The sequence below is a fragment of the Alosa pseudoharengus genome, unplaced genomic scaffold (genome assembly GCF_046254945.1).
Source record: "Alosa pseudoharengus isolate Yale_2024_CS ecotype anadromous, Long Island Sound unplaced genomic scaffold, YU_APseudo_1.1 YU_APseudo_1.1_scf_15, whole genome shotgun sequence".
NCBI lineage: Eukaryota > Metazoa > Chordata > Actinopteri > Clupeiformes > Clupeidae > Alosa > Alosa pseudoharengus.
Window position 1 is genome coordinate 38,041,085 of NW_027468620.1, and position 21,869 is coordinate 38,062,953.

Sequence of the window (21,869 nt, forward strand, 5' to 3'; positions counted from 1 at the left end):
AAGCTACAGAAAAGAAAAGATTGCAAAGGTTATAGTACAACATTATCATGATGAGGGCGTTTTTACAAGTGAAGACTTAGCTCAATTTGAAGATTCTGATGTGGACCCTCCATCAAACCTGAAATCATTTCCTGTAAGTAGGGATCGACCGATATGGATTTTTTAGTGCCGATACTGATACCGATTTTTTTCCATCAGCCTAAGCCGATGACCGATACAGGCTGCCGATTTTCTTGAGCCGATATTTGGAGCCGATACTGCTTTTATTTTGCTCCCTCAATTTACATCATACAAATGACACATAATTACACAAATGATAACAAATGTTATAAGTCTCAATTTAAAAAAGGAACATTGAACTTATGGATGGGTGCACTGAATATGGTTAACTGTGCAAAATGCTTTCATCAACATCTTACAACACAGCCTTGATGACGCATTGCTTGCTGACATACTATAAGACATAATTCAGGTCATCACAAAATGTCCTTTGTCAACACATTTAAATAATTTAAGAAAACAATAAGCCTGAAAATTAGCTATTGAAATAAAGTGCTTGATTTGTAATTTAAGACTGCATGGTTTCAATTTTTCTATGTCTATATTTTTCTAAAAAAAAGCTGCCAGATGTCAACCACAGAACATAAATCAGCAGAAGAAAATAACGTGGTGTCAAATGTTTCTGTTCTAAACGGCATCAACGTCAAAAGGTAGCCTATATAAACATATCTCTCAGTTTTAAAATCTCTCCTTCAGGTAGCGCAGCACTCTCATATCGCTGTGATGCGTGTGTCCCACTGAGTGAGACAGACAGACGCACACACAAACTTCTGTTTGGTAGCTGACGAACCACCATTGAACTGGATTGATAATGATAACGTTAGCAAACGGCTCTAAACAAGTAAGGCATACACGGTATGTCTGGTACATGATAAACGTTAACACGAATTAATATTCAACTACATATAACGCGTCTCTCATTATTAAAGCTCTGATATCACTGCGATGGCAACTCCGCCCGCTCGAAGGGAGAGGGGGAGGGAGACACACACACCACACGCGTCCAAAACAAAAAGCCAGGTGGTCGCTGAATAAAACTCCCACAAATACCACGGAACAACGTCGGCATTACTTAATCATATGATTGACCAGTGTTCGTAACAGCTACCGCTACCTCATGCAAACGGATAGCCTACAACTTAGTGCAGCTCCCTAAATACAATGGCAAGCAGTCTTATAGAAGAGGGGCATTCAGGGAGGGAGACACACACACACCACACGCGTCCAACACTCAGCCAGGTGGTCGCTGAATAAAACTCCCACAAATACCACGGAACAACGTTGGCATTAATCATATGATCTGTGTTTGTAACAGCTAGCTACCGCATGCATATGGATAGCCTAGCCTACAACTTAGCTATTTGCAGCTACCTAAATACAATGGCAAGCAGTTTTATAAACGAGGCATTAGCATTAAATAAAGTAGGCTACCTACAGTATATCATTCGCATTTTCCACTTGGACCCACAAACTTGCTTCCACCTTCAAAGTGTATGGCAATATTTAAGCTAAGTCAAACAGTTAAAAGATGCTTTGAAAGTTTAAAGTTTACTGTTGTCTTGAAGAGCAGGCTTTCAGCTCTGTTCATGGGGGAGGGGCAGTCTTGCAGAGTCTCCAGCAACACAGAGCTGCCTGTGGACGCCTGTATGTAAATAATGCGGGGAAAAAAACTATCGGCGAACGCAGGCGCTTATCGGCCGATGCCGATACATGTAAAAAACGCAAATATCGGCCCGATATATCGGCCGGCCGATATATCGGTCGATCCCTAGCACACACACTCCTCTCCCACCCCAGGGTGTGTGTGTGTGTGTGTGTGTGTGTGAGACTGGGAGCACACACACTCCTCTCTCACCCCAGCGTGTGTGTGTGGGACCCTGGGAGCACACACACAGCACTCTGCAGCAAGAGAGGCCTGTTGAAGGCCCAACACAGCTCACACACACACACTGGGAGCACACACACACTACTCTGCAGCCACTCACAGCAGCTTAAGGCCCAACACAGCACACACACTCACTGGGAGCAGACACACACTCCTCTCACCCCAGTGTGTGTGACCCAAAGAGCACACATGCACACACACACACACACACACTGGGAGCAGACACACACCTCTGTGCAGCCAGAGAGGCCTGTTGAAGTCCCAGCACAGCCCCCACACACACACACACACACACTGGGAGCAGACACACTCCTATCCCACCCCAGCACACACACAGCACACACACACACACACACACACACACACACACACACACACACACACACACACACACACACACACAGGGAGCAGACAGGCCTGTTGAAGGCCCAGCACAGCCCACACACACACACACACACACACACAGGGAAAAGACAGGCATGTTGAAGGCCCAGCACAGCACACACACACACAGGGAGAAGACAGGCATGTTGAAGGCCCAGCACACACACACACACACACACACACACAGGGAGAAGACAGGCATGTTGAAGGCCCAGCACACACACACACACACAGGGAGAAGACAGGCATGTTGAAGGCCCAGCACACACACACACACACACACACACACACACACACACACACACACACAGGTAGAAGACAGGCATGTTGAAGGCCCAGCACACACACACACACACACAGGGAGCAGACAGGCCTGTTGAAGGACCAGCACAGCACAGCACACACACACACAGGGAGCAGACAGGCCTGTTGAAGGCCCAGCACAGTCCACACACACACACACACACACACTCTCTCTCTCTCTCTCTCTCTCGCTCTCTCTCTCTCTCTCTCTCTCTCTCTCTCTCCCTCTCCCTCTCCCTCTCCCTCTCCCTCTCCCTCTCCCTCTCTCTCTCTCTCTCTCTCTCTCTCTCTCTCTCTCTCTCTCTCTCTCTCCCTCTCTCTCTCTCTCATCCCCGCTCCTGACGGACGCTGGCTGGCACTTTTAGTTTACTGTTTCTCTTAGTTAAACTTTGTAAAATTATAGTCTAAAGCACTTTGTTAATCTTTTGGTATTGTTACGTCTTGAGTTTCCCCTAGGGATCAATAAAGTATATCTATCTATCTATCTATCTATCTATGTTTAGTTGAGCGGTTGTAAATTTCCTGCACGTTTTTAGTTATAGGTTTAGGGAGTATGTAAGGTAAGGAGAGGAAAGGTAGTTTTTAGTTATAGGTTTAGGGAGTATGTAAGGTAAGGAGAGGTAAGGTAGTTTTCCGGAAGCCTCACGTCATTCTTTTCTTGGGAGCGGCCTGTGCCCCAGGAACGGGAGGCAGCAAACACCCTTTTCCCCCAGTAAGAAAGATTGGAGTTTTCCTTTTGACTTTTCCTGTCCTGTCTATGTTGCAACCGTCTCATGTTTGTTTTCTGACCCACACGTTTAACCACTGGGAAAATCCCTCTTATGCGAATTCCATCACAGTATATAGAGAAATAAATACTTTTTCCAGTAACACCGAAGCCCTGTGACTTCTTTATGTTACCGTTTCATATGTTCTGAAATGAATTCGTAACACTCTCACATCAGAGCCACATCAGGGCCACATCAGAGCCACATCAGGGCCACATCAGAGCCACATCAGGGCCACATCAGAGCCACATCAGGGCCACATCAGAGCCACATCAGGGCCACATCAGAGCCACATCAGGGCCACATCAGAGCCACATCAGGGCCACATCAGGGCCACATCAGGGCCACATCAGAGCCACATCAGGGCCACATCAGGGCCACATCAGGGCCACATCAGGGCCACATCAGGGCCACATCAGGGCCACATCAGAGCCACATCAGGGCCACATCAGGGCCACATCAGGGCCACTATTATTCAACCTCTATATGCTCCCACTTGGACAAATCATTCAAAATAATTTGATTTCATATCATAGCTATGCAGATGACACACAAATTTACTTAGCTCTATCACCAAACGACTATGGTCCTCTTGAATCTATGTGTCAGTGTATAGAACAAATCAACACCTGGATGTCTCAAAATTTTCTTCAGCTGAACAAAGAAAAAACTGAAGTAATTATATTTGGTAAAAATGAGGAAAGACTTAGGGTTGCCACTCTCCTTGGCACAAAAGGGTTGAAGGCAAAGATACTGTTAAAAATCTTGGTGTATTAATTGACAGTGATCTAAATTTCAACAGCCACATGAAAGCGATAACTAAATCAGCTTTTTACCACCTCAAAAATATTGCCAAACTCAGAGGGCTGATGTCAAAATATGACTTAGAAAAACTCATTCATGCATTTATCTCCAGCAGTTGATTACTGCAATGGACTGTTCACAGGCCTTCCTAAAAAGACTATTAAACAGCTTCAGGTGATACAAAATGCAGCAGCTAGGATTCTAACAAAAACTAAAAGAACTGACCACATTACTCCAATTCTTAAGTCCTTGCACTGGCTTCCAGTAAGTCACAGAATTGACTTTAAAGCACTATTGCTTGTTTATAAATCAGTAAATGGAGCAGGACCTAAATACTTGTCAGACATGCTTCAGCAGTACACACCTTCTCGTCCTCTCAGGTCCCAGGTGAAAAACCTGCTAGTAAAACCTACAGTTAGAACTAAACATGGTGAAGCAGCTTTTAGCTGCTATGCGGCTCAGCTGTGGAACCAACTTTCGGATGACATCAAAAAGGCCCCAACTGTAGCCAGTTTTAAATCTAGACTTAAGACCAAACTGTTCTCAGATGCTTTCTGCTAACTGTACCGAGTTACAAATTCTGAATCTGCCTTGATAATTATTCTACTTTGTCTTTTATTACTTTTTTTTGCTACTTTTGCCTTTGTTTTGCTTACTAATTATTCTTTATTTTTAAATGATTTTACCTTGTGTTTTATGTTTCCTTTTTATTATGATCTTTACCTTTTAACTATTCTTTGACTATATTGCCCTTCTATGCTTTTATTTGTTATTATTGTTTGGTTTTGTTTATGTAATGTATGCACATTGAATGACCTCTGTGTATGAAATGCGCTATATAAATAAACTTGACTTGACTTGACTTGACATCAGAGCCACATCAGAGCCAGATCAGAGCCAGATCACTGTTCTGATGTGTGTGTGTGTGTGTGTGTGTGTGTGTGTGTGTGTGTGCAGGAGTCCAGTTGTGGTGGCCCAGTGTCCAGATCGGCATGTCATCTGTCTGGACTGCTTCCACATGTATTGCGTCACCCGTCTGAACGAGCGGCAGTTCATTCATGACCCTGTGATTGGATACTCTCTGCCCTGCGCAGGTAAGTGTGTGTGTGTGTGTGTGTGTGCAGGGTGCGATTTGTAGGGGGGGATGGTGAGGATTTCCCCCCCTCTGGTTTTCCTATCCCTACCTCTGCTAAATTATTTTTATCGTCGGGGGGGACAACATTTATCCCCCTCTGCCCCTCATATCGATTCATGCTACTTCATATAAGTAAAGCGCTGCAACGTGAGAACAGTCTAGTAGGCTAGCCTACATAATAATCTGACATCAGAAACGCACCGTCACCGTCAGCACTGATGCTGCTGACACAGTGGCTGCGTGATAACTTAATTTGATCTTGATCGTGCAGGACATTTCAGAATGTCGAGTGTGTAATCCGTCATAAATGGCTAGGTTCAATGGAAAAGTTAGCTGGACAAATGAAAGAAAACGAGAAGGATTCAGTGAAGCATAATAATGTTTTAGAACCTTCAAAATTAGAAAACTAATTTTGAAGGTTCTAAAACATTAAATGAGGAGATATTTGCTGAATGTCACAAAAAGTGTTACAGAAATTGCTTGGCATCGCTTATTCAATGGCTCTCTACCGAAACACCTGTAGTTTGCGGAGGACGAACGAGAAAGCACTCGTTTGATAAATCAGCCAGTAGTAGACAAATAACTTTTAGAAATAATCTGTACTGCAAAAACGAATGTTGGTGGGTATTTAAACTATCTAGCGGGTGTTTTAACAGCGCTGCAAGAAATAGAAGCTTCATTGTCTTTATGTTCTGGTTCGTAAATTATTTTCATAAAACTTCAAGTTGCCTTATAACTTTACTCTCCAAACTCTTCACTGCACTGTAGCCAATTAACTGACAGTATGATAGGCTATTTATTTTCTGTAGGCTTCAATAAACACATTTATTTTTCAACTTTTGCAATATTACGCACTTGGCTACTGAACGCAAATCAGCAGGAGAGAGAATGCACGCAGCCTACGCAGCGTGTAGCGCAATGTGTAGGCTATTTGTATACCAACTAACACTGTTCTTCAGTGCCATAATATACAATATATACAATACAATATATTTGTATGCTTGTCAAAACGTAGTCCTACCCTGCATTAGAGGAGCTGATCATCATACCAAGCACACTCGCTGTTTTAAGTCATACACCACGGTAAACTAAAACTAAAATGTTAAAATAGGTGGCAAAAATAATATAGGCTATTATTAGCCATGACATTGCTAGGCTATGAATCGTTCGTTCATTTTTAAAAAAAAAATTTTTGGGGGGGGGGGTTACAAACTTATTCAAAATCATCCCCCCCTCTGGTTTTTACAGAAATCGCACCCTGTGTGTGTGTGTGTGTGTATGATTGGATACTCTCTACCCTGCCCAGGTAAGTGTGTGTGTGTGTGTGTGTGTATGATTGAATACTCTCTATCCTGCCCAGGTAAGTGTGTGTGTGTGTGTGTGTGTATGATTGAATACTCTCTATCCTGCCCAGGTAAGTGTGTATGTGTGTGTGTGTGTGTGTGTGTGTATGATTGAATACTCTCTATCCTGCCCAGGTAAGTGTGTATGTGTGTGTGTGTGTGATTGGATACTCACTACCCTGTGCAGGTAAGTATGTGTGTATGTGTGTGTGTGTGATTGGATACTCACTACCCTGTGCAGGTAAGTATGTGTGTGTGTGTGTGTGTGTGTGTGTGTGTGCAGGGGCATAGCTACCGACGGTGCAGCCGATGCACTGGGGCCACTTCCACGCCACCGATATGCCCCCCCCCCCCCCAGTTAGTACTCGGGCTCATCGCCCAATATTGTAAATAAGCTACAATTACGTCGGTAGTTCTCGGATATCAAAAAAAATTCTCACACTACATCATATTCCTTGCTAAGGATTGACAGCTATTTATACCACTCAGATGCCCTATAACTATTAGTCATGGTGACCTTATTTTTTGCATTCTGTTTACGTTCAGATGTTACAACATAGGCTACAATATGAGTTAGAAATAAAAGAAATACCTGCAACTTATTACATTTCTTTTTTTATTGTCCATTTTTACAAAGGAACAAGGCCTGCTGGGAATGGGGAAAATGTGTTTATCCCAATGATCTTACTTCCTGTCATTCGTGATTGCATTACGTTGTGTGGCTACTTCTGGATGTGTTGTAGCTTAGTTAGAATAATCAGCAATAGTGGCACACAGAAAAGAATAATCAGCTGGATGTGTTGTAGCTTAGTTAGAATAATCAGCAATAGAAGCATAACAGAAGAGAAAAGAAAGAGGAGGAGACTAAATCCAAAACACGTCAAGTGTTGCTGCTGGTGTTGATGCTAGCAACGTTAAGTCCTGCCTAAGGAGTAGGCTAGCATGGGACAAGAACGATTGAGTGGATTGGCTATACTCTCCATACAGCAGAGCCAGGCAGTTGGGTTTCAACTATATATATTATCAATGACTTAGCTGAACGGAGGGCCCGTAGAGTGAACTTCTAATGGGTGAGTTACAGTACAGGCTGCTTTTTTATGGAGTAGGCCTATGTGGGTTGCACTTTCGTGACCTGTTTGTGGAAGGCTATCTGACCGCTGTGCCACACTGTTATAGGCTAAATTAAGCAATTGTGTGGTTATTGTGTAGGCGCCACCACGTATGAGTTGCTGTGTTTTCCTTGATGGCTATTTAATTGTTCTATGGCTATACGTTATCTGCGTTTCGGTTTTGGAAGTTAAACAGGTGGTAGCAATGATTAGTCAGGTAGCCATGTGCATGGCTCTTTCTGATCATTTTGGTGAATCTCCATCACACACATGCAATTTTGTGTGCGTGTGTTTGTGTCACGGGGGGTGGGGTTGGTGTTCGAGGGGGCGCCCAATGAAAATGCTTGCACCGCTACGCCACTGTGTGTGTGAATGGATACTCTCTGCCCTGCACAGGTAAGTGTGTGTGTGTGTGTGTGTGTGTGTGATTGGATACTCTCTACCCTGCACAGGAAAGTGTGTGTGTGTGTGTGTGTGTGTGTGTGTGTGTGTGTGAGAGAGGTGTGTGTGAGAGGTGCGTGTGTGTGTTTGTGTGTGTGTGTGTATATATATATATATTTTTGTTTAGTGTGTTTGTATATACAGTGATGGCCAAAAGTGTTGGCACCCATGCTAAAGTTGACTGAAAAGAGGAATATAAAATCATCTTTTGGAAATTTATCTTAATGCCTTAAGTGAAAAATGAGGAAATATCTAACCTTTAAGGACACCAATTTCCTTAGTGAATGAATAATGTATCATAAATAAATACATGTTCTTCCTTAAAATACAGGGGTCATAAGTATTGACACCCCTATGTTAAATTCCCATAGAGACAGGCATATTTTTATTTGTAAAGGCCAGTTATTTCATGGATTCAGGATACTATACATCCTGATGAAGTTCCCTTGGCCTTTGGAATTAAAATAGCCCCACATCATCACATACCCTTCACCATGCCTAGAGATTGGCATGGGGTTATTTCAGTTAGCCTATGAGCTGGTTTGATTTGCATTGAGCTCAATGAGTGTGTGAGTCTGTGTGTGTGTGTGTGTGTTAATTATGCTGATTGTAGTCCTTAATCAAGCTGGTTAGAGGCACGGCGTGGAGTGTGAGGAGTGTAAGCTCTAATCAGACTCCCAGACGTGATCACAGGCTGTGGGGCTCCAGACATCAGCACAGCTGGGCTCGTCCTGTTGAAGAAAGATCTCATCTCTCCCACACACACACACACACACACACATACACACACGCACGCACACACGGGTGCACGCGTGCACACGCACACACGCACACACACACACACACACGCACACAGACACACACACACACACACACACCACACACGCACACACACACACACACACCACACACGCACACACACACACCACACACACGCACACAGACACACACACACACACACCACACACGCACACACACACACACACACACACCACACACACGCACACAGACACACACACACACACACCACACACACACACACCACACACGCATGCACACAGACACACACAGACACACACCACACACACACACACACCACATACACACACACACACACACACACACACACACACCACACACACACACACACACACACACACACAGCTCCCGATGAGATCGGAGTGATTTTGTATGTGCATTTCAAACAACGTGGAATATGCTACAAACAGCTGCTTACTATTGTGAATAGGTCTTAGTGACTTAAAAAAAATCCTCTCAACTACCTCTAAGCTGTCCCAGACATAGGTGGTACTTTTAGCCCTAAAATGCTTTGTGAATTACTATTTTCGTGGTCTAAAGCACATGGTCACTAGTCAAAAGCTTATTCAAATTTAGTAGGATGTCCAGTCCACATTGGGAGTGTTTTCATTATCAAACGTCGGGCGGAGGGTGCAACAAGGTGTTGCTAGGTTTCTTAATCAGTCATGGGTGTGTTTGGGGCGTCACATCATTTAAACCAATGTCAAAAGACCTCTGAAGTTTGCCTACAAAAAAGCTGCCATCTTTGAGATCCGGTATCTTACGATTTTCCCTATGGGAAAATAACATGGGGTTTTTGAATTATCTGTTAAACTCTCGCGGGGACGAAGAAGCCTCAACACACTTTTGCTCAACACACTTTTGTCCTCTGCCTTCGACTGGCTCCTGTAATCTTTGGTACGTTAAGACAGCAAACTTAGATTTTTGCTACCCCAGAGCTAACTTGCAATGCAACTTGCCATAGGTAGTTAGCTTCAATTAACACCCGAATCTTATATGGGTAAAGATGGCAGTGTGGTTCTTTTGGCGAACTTCAGAGGTCTATGACATCTGTCATTCCCTTTAACAGCGAGCAGCGCGACTTCAAACAGCACATTGGTATTTTAATAGTCAGCAGTGCATTTGAAGGAATCTGCTTGCGCGCGAGACCGTATGGAACAGTTATTTCACTAAACGATGCTTTATTAAAACCTAGCCTAGCATAGTATAGTATAGTATAGCCTACACACATGTGCACTCCTCCTTTATTTGAACTCATTGGCAAAGTGAAACTAACTTCACCGTGGTCTCATAGTCAACGGCAAAAGTTATACACAGTTACTTTCACTATTGACGGCAAAATACATAGGTTACCATCGAAAACATAGCCTTAAAAAAGCAACTCTTACCCCAATAATGTTCGAATGACTGAATAAAAAACCTAAGGACATTTATCCTGCAGAGGAGTTGCTTCTGACATCTCGTGACAATGCGTCTTCAGTTGTGCTCCATACGTGCCTCTCCCCTAATCCCTTTTATTCGTCATTACCAATGTGCAAATGAAGGTGAATAGCTCCTCATTGTGAGATGTATTTCATAATATCTTTATACTAATTCTGTTTCCCATTGTAATGGTGTAATTTGTAATGTTTTGCATGGAGTGCGTTCGTGGATGAGAAGCATGGTGCGTTGTGCACCCGGCCATATCACTGTTGATAATGTGCTCTTAAAATAACATAGAAACAACTCGCCATGGACTTCTGACCAGGTTTCTCTTGATCAGTGGCGTAATGTGTTTTAGTGTACAAGACCCCTCCTTAGGTCGTTAATTGCCACACCCCTTGGCGTGATACTCAAAAAAAGAAACGTGCGAGATAAGAATAAACGTTGCGCTGGGATAGTAATCCGGCTTCCACCAGGCACCAGGTAGCGAAAATAGGGCCCAAGGAGTCCTATAGTTACAAATGACACGCCGATTATGTTTAGGAGTTTCTTCAAAATCCACCTGTCAGGAGCTACTTCTAGCCTTAAGATCCTTTGTGAATACAGGCCCTGGATTACATCTCTCCCTCTACTCCCCCTACTAGATTTAGTTAAAAGTAGACACACCAGGAAATAGAAATAGACGCAGCAAATTCGAAAGTGCAAATTACATAGAATAATAATCCACTTAGGCGAGACCTTCAACATCCGTGTTTGGTTGTATATGGAAGGGTCTACAGTTTGCCTCAATATTTTTCAGTGTGTATACAGTAATAATCTACTAACTTTGAAAATGTCACTATTTTGCTTTCTTTCCAAAAAAAACCGAAATTGCTCCTTTCGTTTCATAAACGGACTAGCCTAACTAGAAATCACATGACTTTACCGTTCGTATGGTTTGTTTATTAGTCTGGTTAGCGTTGACACTTAAAGGTGCTCTAAGCGATGCGGGGTAACGTCACGTCAAGTATATATATATATATAGTATAGTATAATTAAGCAATATAGCACGAGTGAGAGTGGGGTTGGTCATGGATATTCCCACGGGTGTTGTTCGGCCGTAGCCACGAGGCCGGAGGCCGAGTGTTGCAGGCAACAACAGCCGTGGGAATATCCATGACCAATCCCACGATCACGAGTGCTATATTGCTTTTATACAACAATTCTACCACAAACTAAATAATCTGAAAACACCCCATTATTGTTTAAAAATGTTAATTTCGACATCGTTCTTACGCATTAAAAAATAGTTCCCTTTTCAATAGACAGCGTCTTGGTTGCTAGGTAACCAACATTCCAGATCCCTCGTTACGGGACTTTGTGGTTTACATGTCTTCTTGAAAGAAATGTTGAAAGTCGGGCTGAAATCACATTCATATCTAGGTTTGCTGAATGCATGTTACAAGGACACTGGGCCATGTCATGTAAGGGACATGGTACTGCAAAAAAACGGAAACATAGTCTACATTGCAGAACCACTCAACTTTATTAATTTATGGTGAATAAATGTTACACTACTGTGCACAGCCTGACGTGACAATGCTAGCACGTTAGCAGCGGTTAGCTAATTATGCTAACGTTAGTCTCCTCCAAGTGACAATCATATTATACACAATGCTGGCAATGCTGAGAACAATTAGCATCCTCGTTTATCTTACTTACATTGAGTTGACTGTGTGGCTTAATCCACAGATGTGGTGAAGCACTGTTTCGTTATGGTTTGCTAAGGAGTAACCCATTGCTTGTAATAGTGGAGAGCTGGGATGAGAACATTGTGTCAAATCTTCGCATTGTATCGCGGAGTGATTTATTATTAGCTGTGCAAAGTCTGAGTTGAAATGTCCAGGGATATTCCAACTCATGGAACGTCTCTCGGCCAATCAGAAACAAATAAATAGTTCCATAGAACCCAATTGTTGTATAAGTATATATACTCTTTTGATCCTGTGAGGGAAATTTGGTCTCTGCATTTAACCCAATCCGTGAATTAGTGAAACACACTCAGACAGACAGTGAGGTGAAGCACACACTAATCCCGGCGCAGTGAGCTGCCTGCATCAACAGCGGCGCTCGGGGAGCAGTGAGAGGTTGGGTGCCTTGCTCAAGAGCACTTCAGCCGTGCCTACTGGTCGGGGTTCGAACCGGCAACCCTCCGGTTACAAGTCCGAAGCGCTAACCAGTAGGCCACGGCTGCCCCAACAACGTTGACTTTCAAACGAAACAGGGAGCTAGCTCGCTACATCCTCCCCCTCCCTCCTGTGCTGCTACCGTGCAATTGAAACTCTCCTAAACCCGCATCTCGTCTGTGAGCTGGAACAGTTTGTTATGTTTTTGTGGGCTAGGTTTGCCCAGGTTGTTTTTGTTACCGTTTTGGAACCTGGGCTGCCCACAGAGATCGCATTTTGTGTATTCAGGACACAGACAGCTAGCGGTTGGTTAGGTGATGTTTGCTGTAAGTGACATAAAATTTTTTAGCCTAAAAAACGTGTGGCATCGCTTAGAGCACCTTAACCCTTACTGCCAGCTCTAGATTTTTAATTTCCCCTTGGGGATCAATAAAGTATCTATCTATCTATCTATCTATCTATCTATCTACCTATCATGTGAGAGCACAACACAAGTTACCCTAACATAAAGGTGATCACCACACGATTTACACCGCTTTCCGTCATTACAAAATCATTTTAAGCGTTTTGGCCCTATTTGTATGTGTATCTAAAGGCCGGTGAAGCACTGTAGGGAGATGTTTTTTATCCCGTTCCAGTGATTGGTAGACCTACATCTGAGTGATGGAGTCGTATGTGTGTTAGCATGTTCAATGGATTTCCACTCACATACCCAACAACTAATGAAACAACGCTGACACAATCTTATCCAGCACTCTCTCGCCTGTACTACTGTAACTGATGGTCTTATCCAGCACTCTCTCGCCTGTACTACTGTACCTGACTGGGAAACCAAAGTTTTCCCAAACTTGCGATCTTAAAGACCTCTCTTGTGGGTCGCCACCACTCGCCATACTGTCCTTAGTGCTGCTGCTATGTCTAACTAACTCACTCGACCTGACAAAAAACTGTAACCTACGTAGGCGGACCTCGGCTACCTAAAGCAGGACTACAGATTAGCTGTCCCTAATGAACTCGCGTATCGAACAGTAGTTCCGCATTGCATTCATTAATTTGCGCGCAAGTTTTATGTATTTTTATACCGTGAATTCTCAGTGTAAATTCATGCACCGCGCCGTGACGCCCGTACCGTTTCGGTTCAATACGAATACATTCCACCCCTAGTGTGTACACATTTGTAGAGTGAGTGTGTATGTGTGAATACATTCCACCCCTAGTAGTGGCTTTTTTTTGTTAAACCACTCATAAGAGCCCAGAAAATAATCCAAATCTCATTATTACTGATGCATATGTGGTGTTTGATATTGGCATACATATTTTTAATCATTATGTGATTTTGCCCATTTCATTTTGGTTGATAAAATTCAAGATTTATGTGTAATAATGAGCAAATCTACATTTTCAGAGACACAACGTGTTGCTAACCCTCCGCCAGATGGATTTGCTCCGCATATCCATCTGGGAACTTTTCATTGAAGAAATTTTGGGAAGGGGCGGAAATACTGGTTAGCTGATTGGATAAACCATCTGTCTATCACCACCTTTGGTGGTTATCGTCAGGCCAAATCAACCAATTAGATGAACAAAGTGTTCTTCTAATGCCTTCGTTTAACATACAATTAAGTTAGGTAACGTAACTAACGTTAAGATGTTTTAACTTACCATTTGTATGTGACATGAACCTAATCAACGACAATTCCCATCAAGTTTTCATGGTAGGCCCTACACTTCTGAAGAAAGTATATTCCTCCATTATGAACTGGAATCGGCCGTGGAGAATGTCTGTGTCGTTCATTCCTCCCAGCTGCATGGCTGAGACTCATAGCTTCACAGCTTACCCAGGAATACTTTCTAATTTGAATAAAACTTGCGCGATATAATAGCTATGCTCATCTCATCTGTGGATGCCGTCATGTTGTTCGTTGCGTCACACCTCAACTCGCCTCAAAGCCAACGCTGATTGGACGTTCGTTTTGTGAACTGCTCCAAATTCTCTTTAACGAAAAGTTGCCAGGCTGATCTGCGAGTGAAACCTTGAAAGCTCGCGAGATCAGGATGGTATCACGAGGCTAACGTGTTGCAGCACTAATTGAAATGCCCACTACCTCATTAATCAATGTATTTATACCTTCCTACCTCCCAGCAGAGACTTGAAATACAAATGATTACATAGGTCTGCATTGCTATGCTATTTACTATTTGTAAATGTACTATTCGTAAACACCCCAAAATTCAGTAAATTAGTATTTTATTGAAACTACCTATAAGAGATATTCCAAGAGATCAAAACATCATGATTACCAATCACATATTACCTTTACATTCAAGGAATACCATATGAAAATTGTTCACATCACCACATGTACCCAGCTTAACATAAATATTATAATTTTATAATGTCCAGGGCACATGAAATACATACAGTCATTTCCTGTGTATTAGCCATATTGTGTATAAGCCACAGGACAGTGTTTTATGCAAGTTAAAAGAAACAAAACCATATACCATATTAACTGCCCCCGTGTATTAACCTCATAGCTGAAGACATTTTGGGGATGATCTGATTCAGGCTCATACTACAGGCAAAGATCATGACATAGAGGCTGGAGTCAGATACACCTAAGCACAAATTCCATGATACATTGACAAAGCAAAAATTGGAAAAGACATTTACGAGCATGAGTCAAAAAAGAAAACACAGGCACATGGCAAGACCATCATGTTAAAGACTGGACATGAGAGAAGTCTTTTGTCACCCTCTTGGACCTTAACCATGGTCATTGGTGACACCTGAGGGGACCCCAAGGAAAACCTCTTAAGCAGCACTTGCAAAGCATTTGCAGAAACTTGCATCACTATCAGATAATCTTCCAGATGAATATAATACAGCAACATTCATTGATGGAATGTCTCTGGTCCAGAAGGTCAATAACAATGTCTCAACTTATGCAGACATTGCTGCTGCTATTCATCGCATGATCCGTAAAGCGGCAAAGCAGAGGCAGATCATTTTTTAGATTAAATTAGATTAGATTTATTGTCACTGTGGAGAGAACAAGTACAGAGACAACGAAATGCAGTTTGCGTTTAACCAGAAGTGCAAAAAAGCAGAAAAAAGTGCAATGTGATATACACAGTATAGGCAGGTGGTGCATAGACAGGACAAGAAATATAGTGCAGTGTGGACAGTAGTATACAGTTGTTTTGCAGAAGGTGGTTTAGAGTAGCATAAATTAAATATAAATATGTGCAGTGTATTAGCAGTTACCTTATAAGAGCAGAATAAATATGGCTATGTACTGTAATATGAACAATGTATGAACAACATGTACAGGTATGTGCAATGTAGTGGCGGTACCATTATAGTAGTAGTAGTAAGAACAATATAGATATATGCAGTGTATTAACAGAATATATTACAGAAAAACTGAATAAATATGGATATTTAGTATGATCCAGACAGATATGTACAGTATGTACAACTATGTGCAGTGTGGTAACAGTACCATTGTAGAGCAGAAACAGTAACATTACAATAGTATTAATAATAAGTGTATGTGCAGGATAAAAGCAGTAGAATATGGCTATGTACAGTATAAGTGTAATTACAGTATGTACATTTGTAAATAAATAGATGGATGGGATAGATAGGTGGGATAGATGGGTGGGATAGGGTAGTGCAGTTGTGGGGGGGAGGGGGCTAGGAGATGTCCGCCTCCTTGTTGTCCCTGTCAAGGTTGCCATGGTCGTGGACACCTCAACAGTCACAGGCAAGGAGGCATCAGGCGGGGGCGGGGCAGGGGGTGATGGGGGCTTAGTTTGTTGGATGTCCCCGGGATGCAGAGCTAGAGTTCAGTAGGGTGACAGCCGCAGAAAAGAAGCTTCCTCTGAACCTGCTGGTTCGGATGCGGAGAGACCTGTAACGCCTCCTGGAGGGGAGTGGGGTGAACAGTCTGTGGTTGGGGTGAGAACAGTCTTTGATGTTGCGCGCCTTACACAAGCATCGCTTGCCCTGGATGGCCTCGATGGAGGGGAGTGAGGAACCGGTGATGTGTTGGGCAGTTTTCACCACCCTCTGCAGTGCTTTCCGGTCGTGGGCAGAGCAGTTGTTAGGTGCTGGACCTCCTCCCTGTAGGCCGTCTCATCGTTATTGCTGATGAGACCAATCATCAGTTAGAGCAGGGGTGGGCAACTAATTTCCCCAAGGGGCCACATGACAAACTGGGACTGTTGAGGAGGGCCGGACCCAAAATACCTTAAGTCTGAACTCAATTCTGTCCAATTCTATTCTGTTCTTGTATAACATTAAGTAAATCATATGGTTTTGTTTACTACTCGTAAGAACAGATGAAAATGTGAGGGAGACCAAGGAAAAACAGCAATAGGCTATTTAATGTCCAGTATTTAATCCTCATTCTCAAAAATGATTTTTTGACATTGACATTTGTTTTTTCAGTGTTCAAAGGCTGATATAAAAAAGTACTACAATATCTATATAATTAGGCTAGGCCATGAAAATGTGAAGGAGTCAGTACAACTAGGCCTGTGCCACCATTTCATCAACACTCAGCAATATTTCATCATTAAATCATTACCATCATTAAATTAACTCTATGCAGAATTAGACTATGAAAATGTGAAGCAGACAATAGTAGGCTGTCATTAGTTAATCAACATGCACAAAGAAAACTATTTTAAAAATGTAGGCTATGTTTTTGCTTTAACTTTATGCACAAAATTGTGATTGGTCAACTCGCCCTGTGTGTTGAGCCAGCTGCTTCAAGCAACCTGTGGGTAGTAGCATCATACTAGTTCGCTAACATAAGCTTTGCAAATAAACTCAGACATATTTTGGTTACAGTGACGGGGTTATCCGAATGTAAACTGTCTATCTGCCAGTAACGTTTTGAAATTAACACTTCGTATCTCCAACAAACAGCAGGAGTTCGTTCTGACAACCTTTGCGGTGGTGATACGACGCAGACAAAAGAGACACAAAACTTTGAAAGGTTTACGCCGACTTAAAGGCAACTGCAATGTGTTGACGCAGAAGCATAAATTCTATTCACCAGCACATCAGTGAGGGTGTTTATTTACATCGTATGCATCCACGCACAAATGTATGGGCGTACAAATAGCAGTCGCTTTCAAAATAAAAGCAACGATATTGATTTGCGTGCATTATCTCTATAGGCTCTTTACTATTGTTCTTTCACGGACCTTACGCGGGCCGGTCAGGGAAAGCCCACGGGCCGGATGTGGCCCGCGGGCCGTATGTTGCCCATGTATGAGTTAGAGCCATGTACAGGTGTGCAGTCGTAGGTGAAGAGGGAGTAGAGGAGAGGGCTCATCACACATCCTTGTGGTACACTGGTGTTCGATGGTTGAGGAGGTGAGATTATCTAACCTAAAAGACTGAGGTCTGTTGGTTAGGAAGTCCAGAATCCATAAGTTTGGTTTTTCTTTTATCACAGACACATATATTGGTAGATGTTTTTTCTTTACCTTGACATGTTTCAACGTATACTTCCGTCTTCATCAGAAGGTCACACGGTGGAGTAGTGTGACGCGTTTGTCCCCTCTATTGAAATCCGAATTCTTCTTATTATTTTTCTTTTTACCTTTTTGTGCGTGCTATTCAGCCCAAACCGCTTAACGTACAAATTTGAACACCGTTCCGTAGATCTTCCAAGGCTTTACCGTCCTATCCGTTTTTCATTTTGGAGAAGTTTATACTTTTTGAGATATTTGTGATTAAAAGTGTATTTTTCCCCCATAGACTTGAATGGGGGCTGTGATGTCATAATAGAGCCAGCTGCGCTCGTTAAGTAGTTCTCAGAGCAGTTCCCAGGCTAATCAGAACACTGGCACAGGTGTCACCTGTGAGGATTCCAACTGTCTCAGCTTCTAAGCATACAATCTAGCTCTACCTGAACTACACATCCTGTTAAAGTGTTTCCTGTGTGTCAAAATAAAAGTCCCAGTCATATCTCATGCATTCAGCATTATATCTCCAGAACGGCTTGACGTACATGCTTCAAATTTGGTACTCAAAGATGAAGTGAGTTAAAGTTGGAGGTTGAAGGTCAAATGTCAAGGTCAAAAATACCTTGAGTGTGATATCTGAATAATGCCATATCACACAAGATTCAAATTTGGTTACTCCAAAAGCACCTTTGCAGGTATCACAATTACCCTACCAACCAGCTAGCAGCAAGTTCAACAGCCCCACCAACACCCTAACCAGCAGACTGCATCCCCTCGTGTAATTTCTCGGAATTGCATTTCTAGGTATCAGCTGATGTTGTTACAGTCCTTTCTTTTTTTTCAAATCAGAGGTCAACTTTGAAGGCCTGTACAGCCACAAAGCTACAAGATCCAACTTGCTATCATACCATTTTATACTCCAGAGATATGTAGCTTTCAGAAAAATATAGTGAGAATTTGCCCCCCCCCCCCCAAGTGGTAGTGACGACCCCCTGTGGCTCATGGACTATTAGTGCTTGTGTGTGTGTGTGTGTGTGTGTGTGTGTGTGCTTGCGTGTGTGTGTTTGTGTTTGTGTGTGTGTGTGTATAGATTCTGGTGTGTGAGGCCAGAGGATTTGCTGAGGGGGATTTAGTGTTTGAGTGAGGCTGTGTGTGTAAAGTTTGTGTGTGTGTGTGTGTGTGTATGTGTTTAGTGTTTGAGGCCGTGTATGTAAAGTTTGCGTGTGCTGCTGTTTGAAAGGGAAATCTGCAGCTTGGCTCCTATCAGGTGTCTGAGCAGAGCTGAGGGAGGGAGATAACACACACACACAACTCCACCTCTCCTTCCCAACCCTCCCTTTCTCCCCAAACTCTCTCCATCTCTCCCTTTCTCTCTTTCTCACTCTCTCCCTCCCTCACTCCATCTTCACCACTGTCTTTAGTATCTCTCCTTCTCTCTCTTTCTCTCTCTCCCTCCCTCCCTCTCTTTCTCCATCTCCCCCTCTGTCTCTCTCTCCCTTCCTCCCGCTCTCTTATACTCCTCTTTCTTCTCTGTCGGTTTGTCCCTCTGTGTCTTTCTTCTTTCCCTCCCTCTCTCCCTCCATCACTCCTCTCCTCCCTCTCTCTCTCTCCCTCCATCACTCTTCCTCTCCTCCCTCTCTCTTTCTCTCCATCACTCTTCCTCTCCTCCCTCCTTCTCTCTCTCTCTCCATCGCTCCTCCTCTCCTCCCTCTCTCTCTCCCTCCATCACTCCTCCTCTCCTCCCTCCCTCTCTCTCTCTCTCCCTCCGTCGCTCGATTGCTCTCACTCTGGAGATCTCCATGGAAACGGTTGGATTCCGTCCACTAAAAAGCTCTGCAGTGTGAGAGTGGGCCACAACTTTCCTCTGCCAGGTGTTTCTGTGTGTTTGTGTGTGTGTGTGTGTGTTAGAGTATGTGTGTGTGTGTGTGTGTGTGATAGTGCATAGCCGATAAGTCAAGCAGAATGAGTACTGATGACCGAGCGGTCGCCCTGGCTTCTTTTAAGGCTTCTGTTACAGACAGCAGAGTGGCCGCTTTTGAACCCAGACTGATTTGGATCCAGAAGGTTGTTCTGTGAAAGGAAGTCAGAGACCTGTTTGGAGACTGCTCGTTCAATGCCTTTGGATAGGGAAGGCAGGAGTGAGACAGGGCGGTAGTTCTCGACTTGAGCAGGGTTGAGAGAAGCTTTCTTAAGTAACGGTGTTACCCGGGCCATTTTGAACGCTGTTGGAAATGTGCCGGAGGTTAGCGAGGCATTGATCACATGTGTGATAGCTGGTGCGATGGTCGGGCTGATGGACTGAAGTAGGCTCGTAGGTATAGGGTCCAGCGAGCATGTGGTAGGATGGCTGCATGTCAGGAGTCTAGATACTTCATTCTCGGAGAGAGGCGTGAATGCTGAAAAGGATGATCTAGCAGTCCCTAGAGGTTGTAGGAGTGCGGTATCTGAGTCAGATGCGTTGAGTGGGCATGTAGAGAATTGACTGCTGATTGCCGCCACTTTGTTTGTAAAAAATGAGGCGAGGGTATCCGCAGTAAGGCTGGAAGGTAGGAGGAGGCATCTGAGGGTTGAGTAGCGATTTGAAGGTTGAAAAAAGTTTTCGAGTGTCTGTAGCGCTGTTGATTTTGTCATTGTAGAAAGCCGTCTTAGCAGCAGTGATGCTGGCTGAGAAGGAGGTCAGGAGTGTCTGGTAGTTTTTGAGGTCATCAGTTAGTTTGGATTTGTGCCATTTCCTCTCCGCGGCTCTGAGTTTGATGAGCTGCGATCGGAGGGTATCATTTAGTCATGGATGAGAGTGTTTGGATCGAGCTGGCCTTGTGGTAAGAGGGCACAGCTTGTCTAGACACGAGCTCAGTGTGGAGCAGAGCGAGTCTGTGGCCTCATTTACCTCCAGAGAGGAGAAGGTGTTGAGTGGAGGTAGACCGGAGGCGACCACAGAGGAGAAGTGCGTTGGAGACAGGGTCCGGATGTTGCGGCGGAACGTGACCATCGGCTCAGGAGCCGGAGGCTGTTCTGTCCGGCTGACGTTGAACTGAAGAAGTGGTCCATGAAGAAGTGGTCAGAAAGATGGAGAGGCGTCACCATGAGGGTTTCTGTGGTGCAGTTCAGAGTGAGGATCAAGTCAATCAAGTCAAGCTCTTTGCCAGCTTTGTGAGTCGGTGGGCTTTGAACCAGTTTGAGGTCAAAAGAGTGGATCAGGGCCAAAAAGTCCGCTGAGCCTGGGCCTAAGTGGATGTTCATATCGCCGAGAACGAGAAGCGGACAGTCATGCTCAGGGATGGGGGACAGCAGAGTGTCCAGCTCGCCTAATTGGCCTGGAGGGCGGTAGATGACCAGCACGTAGAGTTCTGCTGGGGCGGTAGATGACCAGCAAGTAGAGTTTAACCGGGGCGGTCACTGTGATGGTATTCTAATGAGTTGGCCTGGAGGGCGGTAGATGAACAGCACGTAGAGTTTTGCTGGGGCGATCACTGTGATGGCATGGAATTCGAATGAGACATATTTGTTTGAAGGCAGTAGCGTGAATTTCCATTTGTTGGAGATCAGCAGGCCCGTCCCACCTCCTCGTCCAGATGGGTGAGGGGTGTGGGAGAGGGTAAAGTTAGTGGAGAGTGCAGCCGGGGTGGCAGTGTTCTCTGGTTTGATCCAAGTCTCAGTGAGAGCAAGGAGTTCCAACGAAAGGTGGTTGGCATAGCCAGCTATGAAGTCTGTTTTGTTGACTGCAGATTGGCAGTTCCACAAGCCC

General features: G+C 43.8%; 1 protein-coding gene across 1 annotated transcript in view; it reads left to right on the plus strand.

Moving 5' to 3' along the window:
* Nucleotides 1-21,869, plus strand: part of prkn (parkin RBR E3 ubiquitin protein ligase) — a 106,400-nt gene that overhangs the window by 54,223 nt on the left and 30,308 nt on the right. The window contains exon 7 of the mRNA XM_076286387.1: nt 5,161-5,297. Within this exon, the coding sequence (XP_076142502.1) occupies nt 5,161-5,297 (137 nt within the window). The remainder of the gene's footprint in view (nt 1-5,160; nt 5,298-21,869) is intronic.